This window comes from Salvelinus alpinus, chromosome 34 (genome assembly GCF_045679555.1).
Source record: "Salvelinus alpinus chromosome 34, SLU_Salpinus.1, whole genome shotgun sequence".
NCBI classification, from domain to species: Eukaryota; Metazoa; Chordata; class Actinopteri; order Salmoniformes; family Salmonidae; genus Salvelinus; species Salvelinus alpinus.
In genome coordinates, this window is record NC_092119.1 from 16,778,701 (window position 1) to 16,803,586 (window position 24,886).

The 24,886-nt window shown below is 44.1% G+C and overlaps 1 protein-coding gene and 1 long non-coding RNA gene across 2 annotated transcripts; one reads left to right on the forward strand and one right to left on the reverse strand.

The window, feature by feature from the left end:
* Window positions 1-194: 194 nt before the first annotated feature.
* Window positions 195-3,724, reverse strand: LOC139563802 (uncharacterized). Its single transcript, XR_011672645.1, has 2 exons — window positions 1,048-3,724; window positions 195-746 (listed from the first exon to the last, which is right to left on the reverse strand). It is a non-coding gene; the product is annotated as an uncharacterized lncRNA (long non-coding RNA).
* A 289-nt stretch (window positions 3,725-4,013) lies between these two features.
* On the forward strand, window positions 4,014-6,698 carry LOC139563801 (centromere protein F-like). The gene is made up of 3 exons (XM_071382717.1): window positions 4,014-4,692; window positions 4,833-4,942; window positions 5,920-6,698. The coding sequence occupies exons 1-3, from the start codon at window positions 4,164-4,166 to the stop codon at window positions 6,133-6,135; spliced, it is 855 nt and encodes a 284-aa protein (XP_071238818.1). The 5' UTR covers window positions 4,014-4,163; the 3' UTR covers window positions 6,136-6,698.
* The last annotated feature ends 18,188 nt before the right edge of the window (window positions 6,699-24,886 follow it).

Here is a 24,886-nt window from a genome sequence, read left to right on the forward strand (position 1 = left end):
CATCATTTATAGCCCAACAAATGTAATACGGTGATGGATTTTGTATTTGTTTACAGTAACAAAAACCACACAAACCAGTATAACTCCAGCACTCCCAAATAAAGAATGAAAAAGGTTTTTGTTAGTTTGACTTAAAGAATCTGTGCATGAAGCTATTCCTTCTGGGATTGAATTGAGTCTACCACAGACAGGAATAAAGTTTATAATGTTTAATCACAGTCCTGGCAGAGACTCTGCACTTTAAATGGCTGTTACTGTGCAGCAGCACTGTTAAAACGGGCCCCAGGAGCGGAGATAGACACGTTGAAATACAAGTTTAATATAAAAATGATGGGATGTTCAGGTTTTAAGCTTCATCTTCCATTCTAAAGGGTAATGTGAGTACCCATATTGTTTGTGTTTTGGAACCTAGACTAGTGCACCTCTAACTGTAAAATGTATAATTTAATGTAATCCACAGTGGAAATATATTTCAGTTACCAAATTGTAGAAATGGGATATTTGTGTGGAGGTGAAGGAGCGTCTTTATTTTGATATCAGTGGAGGCTGCTGGAGCGAATGGAATGGTACCAAACCATGTGTTTGATGTATTTGATACCGTTCTACACATTCCGTTCCGGCCATTACCACGAGCCCGTCCTCCCTGATTAAGGTGCCACCAACCTCCTGTGCTGTGTAGTGTATGTTTGGGTATTATACATGTTAGATTCTTGCTTCTGCAGGGATCGCCTGAACGGTCCTTTCAGCTGTAAAAGAGAAATAATTGGTTGAGAGTATTGTGTGTGTGTGTACGTAAGCTATATCGGCATGTATGTTGGATGTGTGAGAGACCAATGGGAAAAAGAGAAGATGAGGACAGTTAATATTATAATATCTGATGGACAGACCACGTAAACATAGCATCTGCCCAGATTACGCAAGGTTTTAGTTCTGGGTTAACCAAAATTACACCCAAAATGTCATACATCTCAGTTTCTAAGGTCACTCTACTGTTCAGAAACAGTCAGTTAGAAAAAGTCCAGTGAAAGGTGCAGTAGTCTGACTTACAGCAGGGGATAAGGCCTTCATCTTCACATCCGGATCAATATACACTGAAAAAATATATATAAACGCAACATGTGAAGTCTTGGTCTCATGTTTCATGAGCTGAAATTTTTCATACGCACAAAAACTTATTTCGTTCAAATTTTGTGCACAAATTTGTTTACATTTCTGTTAGTGCCAACATAATCCATCTGCCTGACAGGTGTGGTATATATCAAGGAGCTGATTAAACAGGATGTTCGTTACACAGGTGCACCTTGTGCTGGGTACAATAAAAGGCCACTCTAAAATGTGCCGTTTTGTCACACAACACAATGCCACAGATGTCTTTTTTGAGGGAGCGTGCAATTGGCATGCTGACTGCAGGAATGTCCACGAGAGCTGTTGCCAGAGAATTAAATGTTAATTTCTCTACCATAAACCGCCTTCAATGTCATTTTAGATAATTTGGCAGTATGTTTGACGTCGTTTGACGTCGTAACCGACTTCAGTGGGCAAACACTCCCTTTTAATGTCCACTGGCACACTGGAGAAGTGTGCTCTTCACGGATGAATCCCGGTTTCAGCTGTACCGGGCAGATGGCAGAGTGTCCCATGGTGGCGGTGTGGTTATGGTATGGGCAGGCATAAGCTACGGACAACGAACACAATTGCATTTTATCAATGGCAGTTTGAATACACAGAGATACTGTGACGAGATCCTAAGGCCCAATGTCGTGCCATTCATCCACCGCCATCACCTCAACATGACAATGCATAATGTCGCAAGGATCTGTACACAATTCCTGGAAGCTGAAAATGTCCCAGTTCTTCCATGGCCTGCATACTCACCAGACATGTCACCCATTGATCAGGTTTGGGATGCTGTGGATCGACGTGTACGCCAGCGTGTTCCAGTTCCAGCCAATATCCACCAACCTCACACAGGCATTGAAGGGGAGTTGGACAACATTCCACAGCCCACAATCAACCGCTTTATCAACTCTGCTAAGGAGATGTGTCTCTCTGCATGAGGCAAATGGTGGTCACACCAGATACTGACTGGCTTTATTTTCTCTGTCCCCTAACCTAATACATTATGAAACACTTGAGTAGTTGAATCGGGTGTGTTAGTGCTGGGCTGGAACAAAAGTGTGCAGTCCTATGGGTTGGATTTGTGGGTACCAGAAAGTGGGACATACCGTGCCCTCAGAAAGCATTCAGACCCCTTGACTTTTTCCAACTTTTTTTATGTTACAGCCTTGTTCTCAAATGGATTAAATAAATACAAATCCTCAGAAATCTATACACAATCCCTCATAATGACAAAGTGAAAACAGGTTTTTAGAATTTTTTGCAAATGTATAAATATGTATTTTTTAAATACCTTATTTACATAAATATAATGACTCTTTGCTATGAGGCTCGAAATTGAGCTCAGGTGCCTCCTGTTTCCATTGATCATACTTGAGATGTTTCTACAACTTGATTGGAGTCCACCTGTGGTAAATTCAATTGATTGGAATGATTTGGAAAGGCACACACCTGTCTTTATAAGGTCCCACAGTTGACAGTGCATGTCAGAGCAAAAACCAAGCCATGGGGTTGAAGGAATTGTCTGTAGAGCGCCGAGACAGGATTGTGTTTAGGCACAGATCTGGGGAAATGTACCAAAAAATGTCTGCAGCATTGAAGGTCCCCAAGAACACAGTGGCCTCCATCATTCTTAAATGGAAGAAATTTGTAACCACCAAGACTCTTCCTAGAGCTGGCCGCCCGGCTAAACTGATCAATCAGGGGAGAAGAGCCTTGGTCAGGGAGGTGACCAAGAATCCGACGCTCACTCTGACAGAGCTCTAGAGTTCCTCTGTGGAGATGGGAGAACCTCCCAGTAAAGGGCACGTGACAGCCTGCTTGGAGTTTTCCAAAAGGCACCTAAAGACTCTCAGACCATGAGAAACAAGATTATCTGGTCTGATGAAACCACGATGGAACTCTTTGGCCTGAATGCCAAGCGTCACGTCTGGAGGAAACCTGACACCATGGAAGCACGGTGGTGGCAGCATCATGCTGTGGGGATGTTTTTCAGCGGCAGGGACTTGGAGACTAGTCAGGATTGAGGGAAAGTACAGAGAGATCCTTGATGAAAACCTGCATTAGAGCACTCAGGACCTCAGACTGGGGCGAAGGTTCACCTTCCAACAGGACAACGACCCTAAGCACACAGCCAAGACAACGCAGGAGTGGCTTCAGAACAGGGTTCTGAATGTGCTTGAGTGGCCCAGTCAAAGCCCGGACTTGAACCCAATCGAACATCTCTGGAGAGACCTGAAAATAGCTGTGCAGCAACTATCCCCAGTCAACCTGACAAAGCTTGAGAGGATCTGCAGAGAAGATTTGGAGAAATTTTCAGAATAATGCTGTAACATAACAATGTGGAAAATGTCAAGGGGTCTGAATACTTTCTGAATTCACTGTACAAACTAAGCACTTGTGTTTAGTGAGTCCTCCAGACCAGAGACAATGGGGATGACCCATGACCCATTTTCCTGTCCCACTAGCCATACAAAATGCAAGGAGTACTTTTGGGTGTCAGCGAAAATGCATGGAGTAAAAAGTACATTATTTTCTTTAGGGATGTAGTGAAATAAAAGTAATTGGTCAAAAATATTAATAGTAAAGTACAGATACCCAAAAAAAACTACTTAAGTAGTACTTTAAAGTATTTTTTCCTAAGTACTTTACACCGCTGTTTGAAACAAGTTCAGATTGTGGAACGTCATATTAGATGTAATTGACAGTATAATGCACATTAATCATAATTTCTGTAAATGTTGCTAAAACAGATTTAGATTTTTCTTCATGTAAGTCACAAACCCATTTTCATGTAAAATTTCCCTGTCGTTCCAGCTGGTGAAGAGAGCAGTGATGAGGCACAGAAGAGGAGCGTTGAGGAGGTGCAGACTGAACTCAAAGAGTTGAAGAAAGCTCTAGAGGAGAGGAGTGAGGAGGTACAGGTGCTCAGCAAGACTCTAGCAGAGAGAAGCAGGGAGTTGGAGGTGCAGAAGAGGAGCAGTGAGGCTGAACTGGAGGAGCTTACTGAAGCCTTGGAGGAGAGGAGCAGGGAGGCGGACGAGAGCATGGATAAATACTGCAGCATGATGGTCCGTGTCCACAAGCTGGAGGAGACCAACGACACGCTGAAAACACGCCTGGAGCGCTTTGTCACGCAAACCACTAGCAGCACGGCTAACAATGCTAGCAACACGGCTAACAATCCTAGCAACAATCCTAGCAACACGGCTAACAATGCTAGCAACACGGCTAGCAATACTAGCAACACGGCTAACAATGCTAGCAACAACACACCCAGGCGAAAGTTAGGCAGGAGGTCAGCCGCCAGGGCACAGGAAGCACTCATACCGTCGTGTCCCGCAAAGATGGACTCTGAGAACACAGTGCCTGCTGGTCAGGGTCAGGGTTCGTTGGGGAAGAGGGGTTGTGGTGCGCTAGCAGCTAGCGACAACAGCAACACTCCATTTAAAGCCCAGGAGGCCCTGCTGAACACTGCCAAGAGGATCAAAGCAACAGCAACCACACCCAAACCAGGAAGTAGACAGGAAGAGGAGGAGTTTAGGCCAGAGGGACTTCCTGAGCTGGTGCAGAGAGGTGAGACCAGGGAACATGGTGTATGGATGATGGATTCCAACAATAACTTTGTTCTTATTGAAGCATAATAACCTGAGCTACTACTATCAGCCTCATGTTCGATTTGTCTGATGTCTCAGGGTTTGCTGATATCCCTGTAGGAGAGGCCAGTCCCTTCATCATGAGGAGAACAGCTGTGCAGCGCTGTAGCCCTCGTCTGGCCGCCGCACGACACACCGCCACCGCCCCCTCTGTAACCCCCCAACACAAGGTGAGTTTCACACACACACACACAAGACGGAGCACCTGCAGATTGTCACATGCAGTCATAAACACGGCCCCCACACTGCACACGAGACACCCACAGGGGGCAGCAGAGTCCTGAAGGTGAGCCACACACTGCAGTTAAATTACAGTGTGTCATTGGTCAGCAGAGAGTGATATAAGCCAAGATAAGCCATGGGAGAGATGGAGGGTAGAGAAGAGACTTGTCACTAAGAGAAGGTGTGAGATGGTTGTATTCAGTCAGTCAGCCTAACCTGGGTCACATCTGCAATGGGGACCCTCTTTTCTTAGAAAATCACTCTTGACTACGGCTCACTGGAGACCTGATAACATACACATTCACTCACACACGTCAGTAGCTACATCAGTAGTCTCCATCCAATTGGCGACCAGATTTTTGAAAGATGCTACCATGTCAAATGAACAATAGAATTATAGAATTGTACCGGCATTTCCCTGTTTCCATCAGCCGGTCGTGACTTTTTTTTCGCAAGACATTTGTGAGACGGCTTCCTCTCTCGGACCCATTTCAGGAATAGCACTTAAAACAACACCCTCTCCATAACTTCAGTTTAATGAAAGATCACATCCATATTGGGGGCATATTAACTTGTGGTGAAGCCTCCCTGTGGTAGTTGCAGAGCGCAGGAGGTTGGTGGCACCTTAATTGGGGAGAATGGGCTTGTGGTAATGAGTGGAATGGTATCAAATACATCGAACACTTGGTTTCCATGTGTTTGACGCCATTCCATTTGCTCTGTTCCAGACTATTATGATCCGTCCTCCCCTCAGCAGCCTCCAGTATTGCAGAGGAACTTTGTTATGCTGTAACTAGTTTGTCATACCACCAGGTACCTTAGAAGCTGGGGGGGGGTGGACCATTTAACTTTAGGAAGACAGGGAGAGTCCACTCATGTCTCTGTCCATAACATGACCATTTAAAACCCTTTCCTACTCTTGCAGGTGCTGGAGCCCCTGTCCCTTCAGAGCCCTGTCGGCATGGCAACTCTGTCTGACAGCCCTGGTGGGAAAGGCCTGTGTGTTAGTCCCGCCCCCAGTGGCGAGGAGAGGCGTGGCCGTCGGTCCCTGAGCACACGGAAGACTCCGGAACAGAGGGAGAAACGCAAAGAGGCCATGATGACATCATCACGCCAAGAGGAGAACTGCCAAGTGCAGTAACATAGCAACTAACTAACCTGTACAGTCATTACCAGCAGTAGATGCCAGTAACACCTCAGCCCAAACCAATGCGATGACAGAATACTGATGTCAGAATGTCTGAAATGGCAGACCTGTAAGCTGCATTACTAATGTAATGTATCTGTCTGCTGTCTGTGGTACAGTAGTACAGATGGAATGTGATTCTCCAATGTGAGCTGTAGATATTAAATGTTTCTGTGTTTTGTTCTGAACCTGTTTTATACTTTCTATTCCTCCTGATTTACTACTACTGTTAATAGCACAACAATAAAACATTTAAAAATATTTTTTAGGGCTGGTTTTCCAGACCCAAATGAATCCTACTGGACTAGAAAGCATGCTCGATGGAGAATCCATGCCATTGGAACTTAATGTGTGTCTGTGGAAACTAGCCCATAAAGTCATATAGGATAAACTCCCATTACCTAGTTCTGTAGCGTTACGGGTCTTTTCTGTGTCAATAACTAATAATTCCACTTCACTCCAGCTCATTGGTTGTTCATAATGATATAACTGCTGTTTTACTAAACATTGTGATCACATTTGCTTGACTGTGTCTCTTAACCTATGGTCTCACATCAGTGTACATATGATTTCATTTTGCTTTGTCTTACATGGTCTTTTCTCACTCCAAGAGTCAGACGGCGACTAGTCTGTCGACACACACACACACCTCGACTCTCTCACACACACACACACACAGCTCAGGAAATCAATAATCCTGCTTTTTGAAGCCATAGGGAGACAGATCTCACTGCACAAAATACCCCTGTATCAAGATCTGATACACATTGAAATTTGCTGTATCTGATTGTGTCCAACTCACACATGCCGTATCAAATGCTTCAGCCCACCTTGATGCATTCTGTCAATCACCACCAATCATATTCGTTGACACGTCCTAACATCTCAAGTATGCGTTTGATTCCTTGTTGACTAATTGTATGAAATTAATCTTAAAAGTTACGGTGCTCATTGCTGTCACCATGAGAATATCCCCCCCCCCCCCCCCCCCAAATAACAAAATCTTACAGACTTACAGACCAGGGCTTTTGATAATCAAACTTAATACTGGGGGTAAAAAGCGTGAATGAAATGTTTCCCTGTGGGATCAGTATTATACAAACCATGGGAATGTACCATTTTTCTATTTAAACAGGGAAGTTTATACCTTAACTTCAAGTCTTGTCAGTCAAATTTCAAGATGTAACGTATAGCCCTACGGTACTTGATGCAGTCGACACTACAAAGAACCATCATTTATAGCCCAACAAATGTAATACGGTGATGGATTTTGTATTTGTTTACAGTAACAAAAACCACACAAACCAGTATAACTCCAGCACTCCCAAATAAAGAATGAAAAAGGTTTTTGTTAGTTTGACTTAAAGAATCTGTGCATGAAGCTATTCCTTCTGGGATTGAATTGAGTCTACCACAGACAGGAATAAAGTTTATAATGTTTAATCACAGTCCTGGCAGAGACTCTGCACTTTAAATGGCTGTTACTGTGCAGCAGCACTGTTAAAACGGGCCCCAGGAGCGGAGATAGACACGTTGAAATACAAGTTTAATATAAAAATGATGGGATGTTCAGGTTTTAAGCTTCATCTTCCATTCTAAAGGGTAATGTGAGTACCCATATTGTTTGTGTTTTGGAACCTAGACTAGTGCACCTCTAACTGTAAAATGTATAATTTAATGTAATCCACAGTGGAAATATATTTCAGTTACCAAATTGTAGAAATGGGATATTTGTGTGGAGGTGAAGGAGCGTCTTTATTTTGATATCAGTGGAGGCTGCTGGAGCGAATGGAATGGTACCAAACCATGTGTTTGATGTATTTGATACCGTTCTACACATTCCGTTCCGGCCATTACCACGAGCCCGTCCTCCCTGATTAAGGTGCCACCAACCTCCTGTGCTGTGTAGTGTATGTTTGGGTATTATACATGTTAGATTCTTGCTTCTGCAGGGATCGCCTGAACGGTCCTTTCAGCTGTAAAAGAGAAATAATTGGTTGAGAGTATTGTGTGTGTGTGTACGTAAGCTATATCGGCATGTATGTTGGATGTGTGAGAGACCAATGGGAAAAAGAGAAGATGAGGACAGTTAATATTATAATATCTGATGGACAGACCACGTAAACATAGCATCTGCCCAGATTACGCAAGGTTTTAGTTCTGGGTTAACCAAAATTACACCCAAAATGTCATACATCTCAGTTTCTAAGGTCACTCTACTGTTCAGAAACAGTCAGTTAGAAAAAGTCCAGTGAAAGGTGCAGTAGTCTGACTTACAGCAGGGGATAAGGCCTTCATCTTCACATCCGGATCAATATACACTGAAAAAATATATATAAACGCAACATGTGAAGTCTTGGTCTCATGTTTCATGAGCTGAAATTTTTCATACGCACAAAAACTTATTTCGTTCAAATTTTGTGCACAAATTTGTTTACATTTCTGTTAGTGCCAACATAATCCATCTGCCTGACAGGTGTGGTATATATCAAGGAGCTGATTAAACAGGATGTTCGTTACACAGGTGCACCTTGTGCTGGGTACAATAAAAGGCCACTCTAAAATGTGCCGTTTTGTCACACAACACAATGCCACAGATGTCTTTTTTGAGGGAGCGTGCAATTGGCATGCTGACTGCAGGAATGTCCACGAGAGCTGTTGCCAGAGAATTAAATGTTAATTTCTCTACCATAAACCGCCTTCAATGTCATTTTAGATAATTTGGCAGTATGTTTGACGTCGTTTGACGTCGTAACCGACTTCAGTGGGCAAACACTCCCTTTTAATGTCCACTGGCACACTGGAGAAGTGTGCTCTTCACGGATGAATCCCGGTTTCAGCTGTACCGGGCAGATGGCAGAGTGTCCCATGGTGGCGGTGTGGTTATGGTATGGGCAGGCATAAGCTACGGACAACGAACACAATTGCATTTTATCAATGGCAGTTTGAATACACAGAGATACTGTGACGAGATCCTAAGGCCCAATGTCGTGCCATTCATCCACCGCCATCACCTCAACATGACAATGCATAATGTCGCAAGGATCTGTACACAATTCCTGGAAGCTGAAAATGTCCCAGTTCTTCCATGGCCTGCATACTCACCAGACATGTCACCCATTGATCAGGTTTGGGATGCTGTGGATCGACGTGTACGCCAGCGTGTTCCAGTTCCAGCCAATATCCACCAACCTCACACAGGCATTGAAGGGGAGTTGGACAACATTCCACAGCCCACAATCAACCGCTTTATCAACTCTGCTAAGGAGATGTGTCTCTCTGCATGAGGCAAATGGTGGTCACACCAGATACTGACTGGCTTTATTTTCTCTGTCCCCTAACCTAATACATTATGAAACACTTGAGTAGTTGAATCGGGTGTGTTAGTGCTGGGCTGGAACAAAAGTGTGCAGTCCTATGGGTTGGATTTGTGGGTACCAGAAAGTGGGACATACCGTGCCCTCAGAAAGCATTCAGACCCCTTGACTTTTTCCAACTTTTTTTATGTTACAGCCTTGTTCTCAAATGGATTAAATAAATACAAATCCTCAGAAATCTATACACAATCCCTCATAATGACAAAGTGAAAACAGGTTTTTAGAATTTTTTGCAAATGTATAAATATGTATTTTTTAAATACCTTATTTACATAAATATAATGACTCTTTGCTATGAGGCTCGAAATTGAGCTCAGGTGCCTCCTGTTTCCATTGATCATACTTGAGATGTTTCTACAACTTGATTGGAGTCCACCTGTGGTAAATTCAATTGATTGGAATGATTTGGAAAGGCACACACCTGTCTTTATAAGGTCCCACAGTTGACAGTGCATGTCAGAGCAAAAACCAAGCCATGGGGTTGAAGGAATTGTCTGTAGAGCGCCGAGACAGGATTGTGTTTAGGCACAGATCTGGGGAAATGTACCAAAAAATGTCTGCAGCATTGAAGGTCCCCAAGAACACAGTGGCCTCCATCATTCTTAAATGGAAGAAATTTGTAACCACCAAGACTCTTCCTAGAGCTGGCCGCCCGGCTAAACTGATCAATCAGGGGAGAAGAGCCTTGGTCAGGGAGGTGACCAAGAATCCGACGCTCACTCTGACAGAGCTCTAGAGTTCCTCTGTGGAGATGGGAGAACCTCCCAGTAAAGGGCACGTGACAGCCTGCTTGGAGTTTTCCAAAAGGCACCTAAAGACTCTCAGACCATGAGAAACAAGATTATCTGGTCTGATGAAACCACGATGGAACTCTTTGGCCTGAATGCCAAGCGTCACGTCTGGAGGAAACCTGACACCATGGAAGCACGGTGGTGGCAGCATCATGCTGTGGGGATGTTTTTCAGCGGCAGGGACTTGGAGACTAGTCAGGATTGAGGGAAAGTACAGAGAGATCCTTGATGAAAACCTGCATTAGAGCACTCAGGACCTCAGACTGGGGCGAAGGTTCACCTTCCAACAGGACAACGACCCTAAGCACACAGCCAAGACAACGTAGCACCAGTGACTAGATCAATAACAAAGTGGTCAGATGACGCAGATGCTAAGCTACAGGACTGTTTTGCTAGCACAGACTGGAATATGTTCCGGGATTCCTCTAATGGCATTGAGGAGTACACGACATCTGTCATTGGCTTCATCAATAAGTCCATCGACGACGTCGTCCCCACAGTGACTGTAAGTACCCCAACCAGAAGCCATGGATTACAGGCAGCATCTGCACTGAGCTAAAGGCTAGAGCTGCTGCTTTGAAGGAGCGGGACTCTAACCCGGAAGCTTATAAGAAATCCCACTATGAGCATGCGCTGACCAACTAGCAAGTGTCTTCACTGACATTTTTAACCTCTCTCTGTCCGAGTCTGTAATACCAACATGTTTTAAGCAGAACACCATAGTGCCTGTGCCCAAGAACACTAAGGTAACCTGCCTAAACAATTGCCTTTAAATTGTTTATCTTGGGTCAAATGTTTCGGGTAGCCTTCCACAAGCTTCCCACGATAAGTTGGGTGAATTTTGGCCCATTCCTCCTGACAGAGCTGGTGTAACTGAGTCAGGTTTGTAGGCCTCCTTGCTCGCACACGCTTTTTCAGTTCTGCACACACAATATCTATAGGATTGATGTCAGGGCCATCAAAGCCCTGACCTCAATCCTATAGATAATTTGTCTGGGTCTGATCAGTTCTAGCCTCGGGCTAGATTCTATTAGCCCGGTCTGAACAGTTCTAGCCTCGGGCTAGTGGGCTAGATTCTATTAGCCTGGTCTGAACAGTTCTAGCCTCGGGCTCGCGGGCTAGATTCTATTAGCCCGGTCTGAACAGTTCTAGCCTCGGGCTAGTGGGCTAGATTCTATTAGCCTGGTCTGAACAGTTCTAGCCTCGGGCTCGCGGGCTAGATTCTATTAGCCTGGTCTGAACAGTTCTAGCCTCGGGCTAGTGGGCTAGATTCTATTAGCCTGGTCTGAACAGTTCTAGCCTCGGGCTAGTGGGCTAGATTAATATCCATATTATATCCCCCTCTGTTGTTGTTCTCTCTGACTACTGTGTTGTTCTGTTGTTCTCTCTGTCAAGTTTCAATCAAGTTTATTTTATATAGCCCTTCGTACATCAGCTAATATCTCGAAGTGCTGTACAGAAACCCAGCCTAAAACCCCAAACAGCAAGCAATGCAGGTGTAGAAGCACGGTGGCTAGGAAAAACTCCCTAGAAAGGCCAAAACCTAGGAAGAAACCTAGAGAGGAACCAGGCTATGAGGGGTGGCCAGTCCTCTTCTGGCTGTGCCGGGTGGAGATCATAACAGAACATGGCCAAGATGTTCAAAATGTTCATAAATGACAAGCATGGTCAAATAATAATCAGGAATAGATGTCAGTTGGCTTTTCATAGCCGATAATTAAGAGTTGAAAACAGCAGGTCTGGGACAGGTAGGGGTTCCATAACCGCAGGCAGAACAGTTGAAACTGGGACAGCAGCAAGGCCAGGTGGACTGGGGACAGCAAGGAGTCATCATGCCCGGTAGTCCTGACGTATGGTCCTAGGGCTCAGGTCCTCCGAGAGAGAGAAAGAAGGAGAGAATTAGAGAGGGCCAAGATGTTCAAAATGTTCATAAATGACAAGCATGGTCAAATAATAATCAGGAATAAATGTCAGTTGGCTTTTCATAGCCGATCATTAAGAGTTGAAAACAGCAGGTCTGGGACAGGTAGGGGTTCCATAACTGCAGGCAGAACAGTTGAAACTGGAACAGCAGCAAGGCCAGGTGGACTGGGGACAGCAAGGAGTCATCATGCCCGGTAGTCCTGACGTATGGTCCTAGGGCTCAGGTCCTCCGAGAGAGAAAGAGAAGGAGAGAATTAGAGAGAGCATACTTAAATTCACACAGGACACTGGATAAGACAGGAGAAGTACTCCAGATATAACCAACTGGCCCTAGCCCCCCGACACAAACTACTGCAGCATAAATACTGGAGGCTGAGACAGGAGGGGTCAGGAGACACTGTGGCCCCATCCGATGATACCCCCGGACAGGGCCAAACAGGAAGGATATAACCCCACCCACTTTGCCAAAGCACAGCCCCCGCACCACTAGAGGGATATCTTCAACCACCAACTTACAATCCTGAGACAAGGCCGAGTATAGCCCACAAAGATCTCCACCACAGCACAAACCAAGGGGGGGTGCCAACCCAGACAGGAAGATCACGTCAGTAACTCAACCCACTCAAGTGACGCACCCCTCCTAGGGACGGCATGAAAGAGCACCAGTAAGCCAGTGACTCAGCCCCTGTAATAGGGTTAGAGGTAGAGAATCCCAGTGGAGGGGAACCGGCCAGGCAGTGACAGCATGGGCGGTTCGTTGCTCCAGAGCCTTTCCGTTCACCTTCACACTCCTGGGCCAGACTACACTCAATCATATGACCTACTGAAGAGATAAGTCTTCAGTAAAGACTTAAAGGTTGAGACCGAGTCTGCGTCTCTCACATGGGTAGGCAGACCATTCCATAAAAATGGAGATCTATAGGAGAAAGCCCTGCCTCCAGCTGTTTGCTTAGAAATTCTAGGGACAATTAGGAGGCCTGCGTCTTGTGACCGTAGCGTACGTGTAGGTATGTACGGCAGGACCAACTGTCCACTCGATTAGACAGTAAATTGATTCGTTCTACTGTAAATGGGGTTGGCTGTGCTGAAAACACATATTTTAGCCCTGTGTGTGTGTGTGTGTGTGTGCCTCTCCATTTAACCTGGAGTGTCTTTACATGTATAAAGAAAAGCTGTATTCAGAGGGTTTATTGAAGTATTTGGTCCTATTGTTTGATAATTCCCTCAAGTCAATGTATTGATCCCTAAACCTCCCAAGTCTAGCTTTTGTAAACAGAACTACTGCTTTATAAGCAGAATTAGATTCAGTTATTGATTGAGTCCATTGACCTAGATCCTGTCTTCTCAGTCTAGGCTTATAAACAGACACCTCACAAGTCCTCTATAGGCAGCTTCATGAAATAGTACCCTGCAAAACACCAGTCTCAACGTCAACAGTGAAGGATGCTGGCCTTCTAGGCAGAGTTCTCCTGTCCAGTGTCTATATTCTTTTGCCCATCTTAATCTTTTATTGGCCAGTCTGAGATATGGCTTTTTCTTTGCAACTCTGCCTAGAAGGCCAGCATCTCGGGGTCGTCTCTTCACTGTTGACGTTGAGACTGGTGTTTTGCGGGTACTATTTAATGAAGCTGCCAGTTGAGGACTTGTGAGGCGTCTGTTTCTCAAACCAGACACTCTAATGTACTTGTCCTCTTGCTCAGTTGTGCACCGGCACCTCCCACTCCTCTTTCTGTTCTGGTTAGAGCCAGGTTGCGCTGTTCTGTGAAGGGAGTAGTACACAGCGTTGTACGAGATCTTCAGTTTCTTGGCAATTTCTCACATGGAATAGCCTTCATTTCTCAGAACAAGAATAGACTGACGAGTTTCAGAAGAAAGATCTTTGTTTCTGGCCATTTTGAGCCTGTCATCGAACCCACAAATGTTGATGCGCCAGATACTCAACTAGTCTAAAGAAGGCCAGTTTTATTGCTTCTTTAATCAGCACAAAAGTTTTCAGCTGTGCTAACATAATTGCAAAAGGGTTTTCTAATGATCAATTAGCCTTTTAAAATGATAAACTTGGATTAGCTAACACAACGTGCCATTGGAACACAGGAGTGATGGTTGCTGATAATGGGCCTCTGTACACCTATGTAGATATTCCATTAAAAAAACTGTTGTTTACAGCTACAATAGTCATTTACAACATTAACCATGTCTACACTGTATTTCTGATCAATTTGTTGTTATTTTAATGGACAAAAAAGTGCTTTTCTTTTAAAAACAAGGACATGTCTAATTGACTCAACTTTTGAACGGTAGTGTACATAAAAGTACAGTTGAAGTCGGAAGTTTACATACACCTTAGCCAAATACATTTAAACTCAGTTTTTCACAATTCCTGACATTTAATCCTAGTAAAAATTACCTATCTTAGGGTAGTTAGGACTAACCACTTTATTTGAAGAATGTGAAATGTCAGAATAATAGTAGAGAGAATGATTTATTTCAGCTTTTATTTCTTTCATCACATTCCCAGTGGGTCAGAAGTTTAGTATTTGGTAGCATTGGCATTAAATTGTTTAACTTGGGTCAATTGTTTCGGGTAGCCATCCACAAGCTTCCCACAATAAGTTGGGTGAATTTTGGCCCATTCCTCCTGACAGAGCTGGTGTAACTGAGTAAGGTTTGTAGGCCTCCTTGCTCGAAGATGCTTTTTCAGTTCTGCCCACACATTTTCTATAGGATTGAGGTCAAGGCTTTGTGATGGCCACTCCAAAACCTTGACTTTGTTGTCCTTAAGCCATTTTGTCACAACTTTGGAAGTATGCTTGGGATCATTGTCCGTTTGGAAGACCCATTTGCGACCAAGCTTTAACTTCCTGACTGATGTCTTGAGATGTTGCTTCAATATATCCACATTATTTTCCGTCCTCATGATGCCATCTATTTTGTGAAGTGCACCAGTTGCTCCTGCAGCAAAGCACCCCCACAACATGATGCTGCCACCCCCGTGCTTCACGGTTGGAATGGTGTTCTTCAGCTTGCAAGCCTCCCCCTTTTTCCTCCAAACATAACGATGGTCATATTGGCCAAACAGTTCTATTTTTGTTTCATCAGACCAGAGGACATTTCTCCAAAAAGTATGATCTTTGTCCCCATGTGCAGTTGCAAACCGTAGTCTGGCTTTTTTATGGCAGTTTTCGAGCTGTGGCTTCTTTCTTGCTGAGCGGCCTTTCAGGTAATGTCGATATAGAACTCGTTTTACTGTGCATATAGATACTTTTGTACCTGTTTCCTACAGCATCTTCACAAGGTCCTTTGCTGTTGTTCTGAGATTGATTTTCACTTTTCACACCAAAGTACGTTGATCTCTGGGAGACAGAACGCGTCTCCTTCCTGAGCGTTATGACTGAGTACTTGCGTACTATTGTTTGTACAGATGAACTTGTTACCTTCAGGCGTTTGGAAATTACTCCCAAGGATGAACCAGACTTGTGGAGGTCTACATTTTCTTTTCTGAGTTCTTGGCTGATTTCTTTAGATTTTCCCATGTAAAGCAAAGAGGCACTGAGTTTAAAGGTAGGCCTTGAAATACATCCACAGGTACACCTCCAATTGACTCAAATGATGTCAACTAGCCTATCAGAAGCTTCTAAAGCCATGACATCATTTTCTGGAATTTTCCAAGCTGTTTAAAGGCACAGTCAACTTAGTGTATGTAAACTTCTGACACACTGGAATTGTGATACAGGGAGTTATAAGTGAAATAATCTGTCTGTAAACAATTGTTGGGAAAATGACTTGTTTGTCATACACAAAGTAGATGTCCTAACTGACTTGTCAAAACTATAGATTTTTAACAAGAAATGTGTGGATTGGTTGAAAAATGAGTTTTAATGACACCAACAAGTATATGTAAACTTCCGACTTCAACTGTATGTGGACACACCTTCAAATTAGTGGATTCATCTATTTCAGCCACACCCGTTGCTGACAGGTGTATAAAATCGAGCACACAACCATGCAATCTCCATAGACAAACATTGGCAATAGAAAGGCCTTACTGAAGTGCTCAGTGACTTTCAATGTGGCACAGGATGCCACCTTTCCAAAAAGTTCAGTTCGTCAAATCTCTGCCCTGCTACAGACACCCCGGTCAACTGTACGTGCTGTTATTGTGAAGTGGAAACCTCTAGGAGCAACAACGGCTTAGTCGCGAAGTGGTAGGCCACACAAGCTCACAGAACGGGAATGCTAAGTGCTGATGCTCGTAATGTGTAAAAATCGTCTTTCCCTGGTTGGAACACTCACTACCGAGCCTAACATCACCATGCACAATGCCAAGCAACGGCTGGAGTGGTGAAAAGCTCGCCGCCATTGGATTCTGGAGCAGTGGAAACGCGATCTCTGGAGGGATGGCTAGGCCCCTTAGTTCCAGTGAAGGGAAATCTTAATGCTACAGCATACAGTGACATTCTAGATGATTCTGTGCTTCCAACTTTGTGGCAACAGTTTTGGAAAGGTCCTTTCCTATTTTAGCATGACAATTCCACCATGCACAAAGCGAGGTCCATACAGAATTGGTTTGTCAAGATCAGTGTGGAAGAACTTGACTGTCCTGCACAGAGCCCTGACGTCAACCCCATCGAACACCTTTGGGATGAATTGCCGACTGTGAGCCAGGCCTAATCGCACAATATCAGTGCCCGACCTCACTAATGCTCTTGTGGCTGAATGGAAGCAAGTCCCTGAAGCAATGTTCCAACATCTAGTGGAAAGCCTTCCCAGAAGAGTGGAGGCTGTTACAGTATAGCAGCAAAGGGGGGACCAACTCCCTATTAATGCCCATGATTTTGGAATGAGATGTTCGAGGTGCAGGTGCCCACATACTTTTGATCATGTAGTGTATGTATGTATTAACACATGCGGCAAAATGCACAAGAATGGCTAAGAATATGTAAGAACAACAATCTATAATGTCTATTATCATTTATTGGCCTAATGTTGTTTTATGTGTCAAATATCCCCCATTTTAGTTAATGGAAAAATGGCATCTTTGTGTAAATATCTATATTTTTTGATACACTAGATATATGTCCTTGAACCGATTATTCTAAATCACACACGTACACACACTGGGATCCGATGTACAGAGCACTTTCTTTCTCCCTCTCTCCCTCTCTCCCAAAGCGAGCGGATGCAGTCCCGGAGTGCCGCACAGTGCTGTCCATGTTGCTGATCCTGTCTGTGGAAGTCAGCAGTAAAAGCTGAGCCAATAACAACTGGACCTGGGAGATGCGCTGGCACAGGATATGATGCGCTAGCTTGGCCAAGCAATGTTTTGACTGGCACTGAGATGAGTGTTTGAGTGGTGGGAATTGTGTGTTTTGACTGCCGCTGACACGAGTGTGTGTGTGTATGTTCTTTCGTTATGACTGATGTGTGTGTGTGTGTGTGTGTGTGTGTGTGTGTGTGTGTGTGTGTGTGTGTGTGCGGTGTTGGTGTATGCATGAGCTGCTCTATTTTATCCCCGGCAACGCTGTCTAAGCATCCTTCGATCCTCCGGGGACAACGCCTGGGCCAAGCCACGGCAGGAAGGTGAGACTGGTGAACGAGGGAGAGAGGGAGGAGATGGGGAACCAGGGATCCCGGGAGATGTTGTGGTACTTGGAGAGCAGGGATGTGTTTTGCCAGATTAAAAGAAGATTCCTAGCCAACTCCCCTGACACACATTCTGTCTTGAGTGTCTCTGTCCTTCCATCTTTCTCTCTCTCTCTCTAATTACATCCTTCTGTTGAGACAAACAGAATGGTCAATTTAAAGCAAGACATAATTTCCTCTCTCACAGGAAGGCAAGCTCCAGTCTGAATCCATCAATAGACCTTGTCTTGAATCCATCAATAGTCTAGGTGTGTGGAGACACATTGTAGGCTACAATATGAGGAGGAAATGATAGTACTAAAAATGCTTTCCATCTACACTGACTCAACCATTGAAGCGCAGCTCGCTGGTAAAGCCACAGCCACCCGTTGGTCTCACACAGGTTACAATGTTGCGCAAACCATAAACCCGGGCCGCCGATCCCGAATCAACTCTTAGAATATATTAACCAGTAACCCGGCAGAAAATCGAATTTTTCACATTGCGTTTTTTTTGTTGGGGCAGGAGAATTAACGATGGGGCAACTCGAGTGAACTTTCAACTTTTTTATTTGAATTTTTACATTGAAAACATTTAAAATAAATGTTCATGCCACGAGAGTTACCAAATAGGTTCCAGAACAAAACAGTCCAAAACGGAGAGGTGCTGGATCCTGTTCCGGCAGCATCCGACTCAAATTAAGCAGTGGATAATTCACCCTCCAATTTACAAAATTACGTATTGGTTTCTTTACCCTGCAGGTAGTCTATGGATAAGCTATGACAGAAATCCATGCTTTGCTTTAGTTTCCACATGCAGGCTAACTGTTTCCACAGGCTAACGTTTTGGCAAGAGCGATCTGGCCTTATTTAATGGCCATGTACTCTTATCTCCACCCGGCACAGATAAGAAGACTGGCCACTCTTCTGAGCCTGGTTCCTCTCTAGGTTTTGTCTTAGGTTCCTGTCTTTTTAGGGTGTTTTTCCTAGCTACTGTGCTTCTAAATCTCTAATGCATGCTTTTGGGGATTTTAGTCTGCGTATCTATATAAGGCTCCCAAGTGGCGCAGCACTGCATCTCAGTGCTAAAGGCATCACTACAGACCCTGGTTCGATTCCAGGCTGTATCACAACCGGCTGTGATTGGGAGTCCAATAGGGCAGCGCACAATTGCCCCAGCATCGTCTGGGGTTGGCCGTCATTGTAAATAAGAATTTGTTCTTAACTGACCTGCCTAGTTAAATAAATAATAAATAAGCACTTTGTGACAACTGCTGATGTAAAAAGGGATTTCTTTCTGAAATACATTTGATTGATTTATTGATTGTTAGCATTTGTGGCACAAATCCCATTCAAGTCATGGAACCAATATCAGCATTTTTCACGCATCACATTCAAATCATCTATAAGTGACTTTTTTAGCTTCCTAATACATTTATGATAGTTCTGGATCATTTGGACACGATGCGCATTAAAATGCTAATATCAGGCCCATGACTTGAATGGGATTTGGGCCACGAATTGCTAACACGTTAGCATTTGGAAACAGTACCAGGAAAACTAAACCAAAGAACGGACTGCTGTCGTTGAGAGAACGCTGAGAGAACATTACGTACAGTGGCGTCTGAGAACATTAGAACGTAGAGCAGCATCCCATACAGGGACATCCGAGAACACAGAACAGTAGTCAGTAATACATCCTGGTATTTCTAAGATTTATCCCAGTTTTACTGGAAACTACATCCTCTCCACTGCTTTCTGTGTCATGGCTTCTCTTCTTCCTGTGTCTTTCTGTATCATGATCTCTCTTCTTCCTGTGTCTTTCTGTGTCATGGCTTCTCTTCTTCCTGTGTCTTTCTGTATCATGATCTCTCTTCTTCCTGTGTCTTTCTGTGTCATGGCTTCTCTTCTTCCTGTGTCTTTCTGTATCATGATCTCTCTTCTTCCTGTGTCTTTCTGTGTCATGGCTTCTCTTCTTCCTGTGTCTTTCTGTATCATGATCTCTCTTCTTCCTGTGTCTTTCTGTGTCATGGCTTCTCTTCTTCCTGTGTCTTTCTGTATCATGATCTCTCTTCTTCCTGAGTCTTTCCACTACCGACCATTCAGATCCTTGACCCTCATCCTCCTGCTCCATATCATCAGAACTTTCAGCCATATTGATCGCATTCCAGCACAGCTGTTGCTTCTCTAACCTTTTTCTCCATTTCCTCCATACTACTCACCGCCATTTCCAACCATCCGCCATACGTTCCTCACCCCCCATTGAGTAAGTCACCGCTCTCTCCTTGCTGTTATAATGCCGGACAGTTTTGTGCCTTGGCTGTGTTTATTGTGGGTCCTAGAGCTGGCTGTTTTCTAGTCGGTGGTTGGGTTCTGGCTTGCTGCCTATAACTGTGGTGATCGTACAAACTGTGTGATTCAATCTAACTATCACCCTGTGCGGATTGATAGATTTTTTTCTGATTCCTCACGAAGCTATTTTATTTGCGTGAATTTTAACAAGACTTTTTCTAAAAAGGTGTCTACCAATATCTGCGGGGAAACTGACTTTTTCCAGATTGGCGACTACCACCTTCAGAGACTACGGAGAAATGTTCATCCTACGTAGGATCTGCACCTATTTTGCACAGTTCCGGGATAATATTGGCTGACCAAATGTCCAATGTAGAAACGTTCAGCTTATTAAGGAATATATGTCTGAGCTGGACTTCCAGAGTAAGAAAATGGAGATTTACATTACATTTAAGTCATTTAGCAGACGCTCTTATCCAGAACGACTTACAAGTTGGTGCATTCACCTTATGATATCCAGTGGAACAACCACTTTACAATAGTGCATCTAACTCTTTTAAGGGGGGGGGGGGGGGGGGGGGGGGAAGGATTACTTTATCCTATCCTAGGTATTCCTTAAAGAGGTGGGGTTTCAGGTGTTTCCGGAAGGTGGTGAATGACTCCGCTGACCTGGCGTCGTGGGGGAGTTTGTTCCACCATTGGGGTGCCAGAGCAGCGAACAGTTTTTACTGGGCTGAGCGGGAGCTGTACTTCCTCAGAGGTAGGGAGGCGAGCAGGCCAGAGCTGGATGAGATATTGCAATGTATCCTGGGTAGTTCCCATCCCTGACCCCCCCTCCCCACACCCCATGGAGAATAATGGTGCAAGAATGCTTTATGAGGAGCTGGCCGACGCCGCGGTTATCGATCCTGCATCCCAGTGGAGGCACGTCACACAGCGTAAGCCCAGCGCAAGGCAGCAGTCTTTGGTGAATGGGGCTGAAAGAGCTTTGGGGGAATCACATCCTGCTGACCAACAGTTTCGCCCATCTGATTCCAGAGGTTCCTGCTCCTTCATCCTCTACCCTGTCTCCTCAGGGTCCAGCTCAGGGGGTTTCTACCACATGCCGTACCCCCCGGGTGCACTCTCACATCAGGCCTCGAGGGTGTCTGAGGTTCCAGCCTCCCCTCTGGTCCTCCGTCCCCCATCTCCTGTCGGTCCTCAAGGAGGCACAGTAAAGGCTGGTCGTCCATGGCCACTCACCTTCCAGCCATCATCATTGGTAGCTCCATGGTGAGGCACACCTCAGTTCCTGGAGCAAAAACCCTGTGACACCCAGAGGCTACGGTGAAGGATATCACAGGATTTCTTCCATCTGTCCTACATCAGCAGCCAAGGGCTGCTGCTGTCGTAGTGCATGTGGGATTAAATTAAATCTTAAAGGGTAAATCAGAGCTAATTAAATCATTTTATTGAGCTGATCAACACCCTGAAAGGCTCTGAAAAGCAGCCGAATATCTCTGGCCCTGTGCTGTCGCTGGGTCGCGGCTGTGAAAGGTTCAGCAGGCTCCTAGCACTTCATATCTGTCTGAAAGACTACTGCCACTCTGTTGGCATTACTTCTATTGACAATTTCAACACTTTTTGGAAACAAAAGGTGCTCTACATAGGCGATGGATTCCACCCAAACCATCTAGGAGCCTGGACCCTCTCATCACATTTCAAAGCTTAGTTAAGATATTGACTCAGAGATAGACCAAGCCCTGCTTAGGCACTTCATCAGCATCAATCCAAAAAGAGGTACAGTATAAAGGCCAGCAAGGGGAAGGTTACATCCAAGAACACCCCAAGTCCCCCTCAGATTGCCACGACCACCTTACCGTCATGGGATATCAGTCCTTGCCCGCAACAGGTAAACCTCATTGACCTCATTGATTTTAATCAACGTCCTCGTTCAATGCGTAGGCCTAAAGGTTCAGTCCTAGGCTGAACCATTATTCTACAATGTAGAAAATAGTAAAACAAATTAAGAAAAACCCTTGAATGAGTAACAAGTGTGTCTGTGCGTGTATATATATATATATATAAACTACTGTTCAAAAGTTTGGGGTCACTTAGAAATGTTCTTGTCTTTGAAAGAAAACACAAGACCTCAACTGGCAGCTTCATTAAATAGTACCCGCAAAACACCAGTCTCAATGTCAACAGTAAAGAGGCGACTCCGGGATGCTGGCTTTCTAGGCAGAGTTCCTCTGTCCAGTGTCTGTGTTCTTTTGCCCATCTTAATCTTTTATTTTTATTGTCCAGTCTGAGATATGGCTTTTTCTTTGCAACTCTGCCTAGAAGGCCAGTATCCCAGAGTCGCCTCTTTATTGTTGACATTGAGACTGGTGTTTTGCGGGTACTATTTAATGAAAGTGCCAGTTGACTTTAATGAAGCTGCCACTTCTTGCAAGTGGTTTGAAAAGTATCTGTCAGACAGGACTCAATGTGTGATCTCTGATGGTGTTAAGTCTAGTTTCCTGGATATTACAAAAGGTGTACCGCAGGGGTCGGTACTGGGACATGTTCTCATTACTATTTATATAAATAATATCTGTTAAAACTTGTAATATTCATCTGTATGCAGACAACACTGTTATGTATGCCATTGGCCTGTTGACCAGGCTATGTTAGAGCTGCAATCGGACCTTGTTACCTTACAGAAAGCCTTGGTTGGATTAAAACTTGTTCTCAATGCGGGCAAGTCTAAATACATGTGTCACGTCTACTCCCCTCTCCGTCCTCTAGGTCATCAGGCTGCTGATTATCCCGCACACCTGTCACCATCGTCTCGCGCACCTGCGCCTCATGACACTCACCTGGACTCCATCACCTCCTTGATTATCTTCCCTATATATGTCACTCCCCTTTGGTTCTTTCCTCAGGTGTTATTGACTCTGTTTTCATGTTGATGCGTTGTTTTGTGTTTATTTTATTTATTAAAACACTCCCTGAACTTGCTTCCAGACTCTCAGCGCACATCGTTACAATGAGTTGAAAGTCCGTGTTGCCCAGCAACAGCCCCAAAACATCACTGCTCTAGAGGAGATCTGCATGGAGGAATGGGCCAAAATACCAGCAACAGTGTGTGAAAACCTTGAAGTGTACCTATGATGAAAATTACAGGCCTCTCTCATCTTTTTAAGTGGGAGAACTTGCACAATTGGTTGCTGACTAAATACTTTTTTGCCCCACTGTATGTACTGAAAAATTCACAATAAGACATACCCCAAGAGACTTGCAGCTGTAATTGCTGCAAACGGTGGCTCTACGAAGTATTGACTTTGGGGGGGTGAATAGTTATGCACGCTCAAGTTCTGTTTTTTTTGTGTTATTTCTTGTTTGTTTCACAATAAAAAATATTTTGCATCTTCAAAGTGGTAGGCATGTTGTGTAAATCAAATGATACAAACCCCCCAAAAATCTACTTTAATTCCAGGTTGTAAGGCAACAAAATAGGAAAAATGCTAAGGGGGGTGAATACTTTCATAAGCCACTGTATAGGTTGAAAATGGAAGATTTGGGCATTGATAAGCACCTAAATTTGAACGCAGTGGCTGTACAGTAACATGCTGTACATGGCATCAGACCATAGGCTCTGCGCTTCACAGCTTTGTATGGGTTTTGACTGACAACTGTTCTTGAGCACCACACGTGACAAGAATTTTCCCCCATCCTTCCCGCTAATTGAGAAACTTTTGCACGTGTTTTGTTGTCTGAGTGAGGGAAATGCTGTAAATGAAAGCTGCAATATGTAACTTTTTGGGCGACCTGACCAAATTCACATAGTAATAGATCTGTCATTGTCATTGAAAGCAAGTGTTAAGAAGCGGTAGATCTGTTCTATGTACGTTATTTCTATGCTTCCCATTTCCAAGTTTCGTTTTTTGCGTCTTTTACTTTCGGTTTTGTACACCAGCTTCAAACAGCTGAAAATACAATATTTCTGGTTATGAAAAATATATTTCGCAGCGGTTTAGATGGTACAATGATTCTCTTACATTATCCTTGCTTATTTTGTCACATAACCGGAAATTATTTTAGCAACCAGGAAATGCCAGATTTTTACAAAGTGCATCTCTAAGAGGTTGGGGACTCCTCAGATAGCACATGAACACGTAATAAGCAATGGCAAAATGTGTAGAATTGCAGAAAAGTAGCTTTAAAGCAACTGTCCACCTGTATTTTAACTTAAGTACTTTACACCACTGCACTCAGGAACATTTAAGCTAGCCACCACCATGTTTGAAAATATGAAGAGTGGTACTCAGTGATGTCTTGTGTTGGATTTGCCCCAAACATAACGCTTTGTATTCAGGACATTTCACTCTGTCATTTAGGTTAGTATTGTGGAGTCATTACAATGTTGTTGATCCATCCTCAGTTTTCTCCAATCACAGCCAGCAAACTCTGTAACTGTTTTAAAGTCACCATTGGCCTCATGGTGAAATCTCTGAGCGGTTTCCTTCCTCTCCGGCAACTGAGTTAAGAATCACGCATGTATCTTTGTAGTGACTTGGTGTATTGATGCACCATCCAAAGTGTAATTAATAACTTCACCATGCTCAAAGGGATATTCAATGTCTGCTTTTTTTTGTTTTACCCATCTACCAATAAGTGCTCTTCTTTAGGCTTGCTGTAACAAAGGGGTTGAATACTTATTGAATCAAGACATTTCAGC

Bases quoted from the DNA above. Each gene is read 5' to 3' on its own strand.
- LOC139563801 (XM_071382717.1), top strand. From the start codon at position 4,164: ATGGATAAATACTGCAGCATGATGGTCCGTGTCCACAAGCTGGAGGAG. The intron at 4,693-4,832 runs GTGAGACCAGGG...ATATCCCTGTAG, and splicing joins TCCTGAGCTGGTGCAGAGAG to GAGAGGCCAGTCCCTTCATC. The intron at 4,943-5,919 runs GTGAGTTTCACA...CTACTCTTGCAG, and splicing joins CTGTAACCCCCCAACACAAG to GTGCTGGAGCCCCTGTCCCT.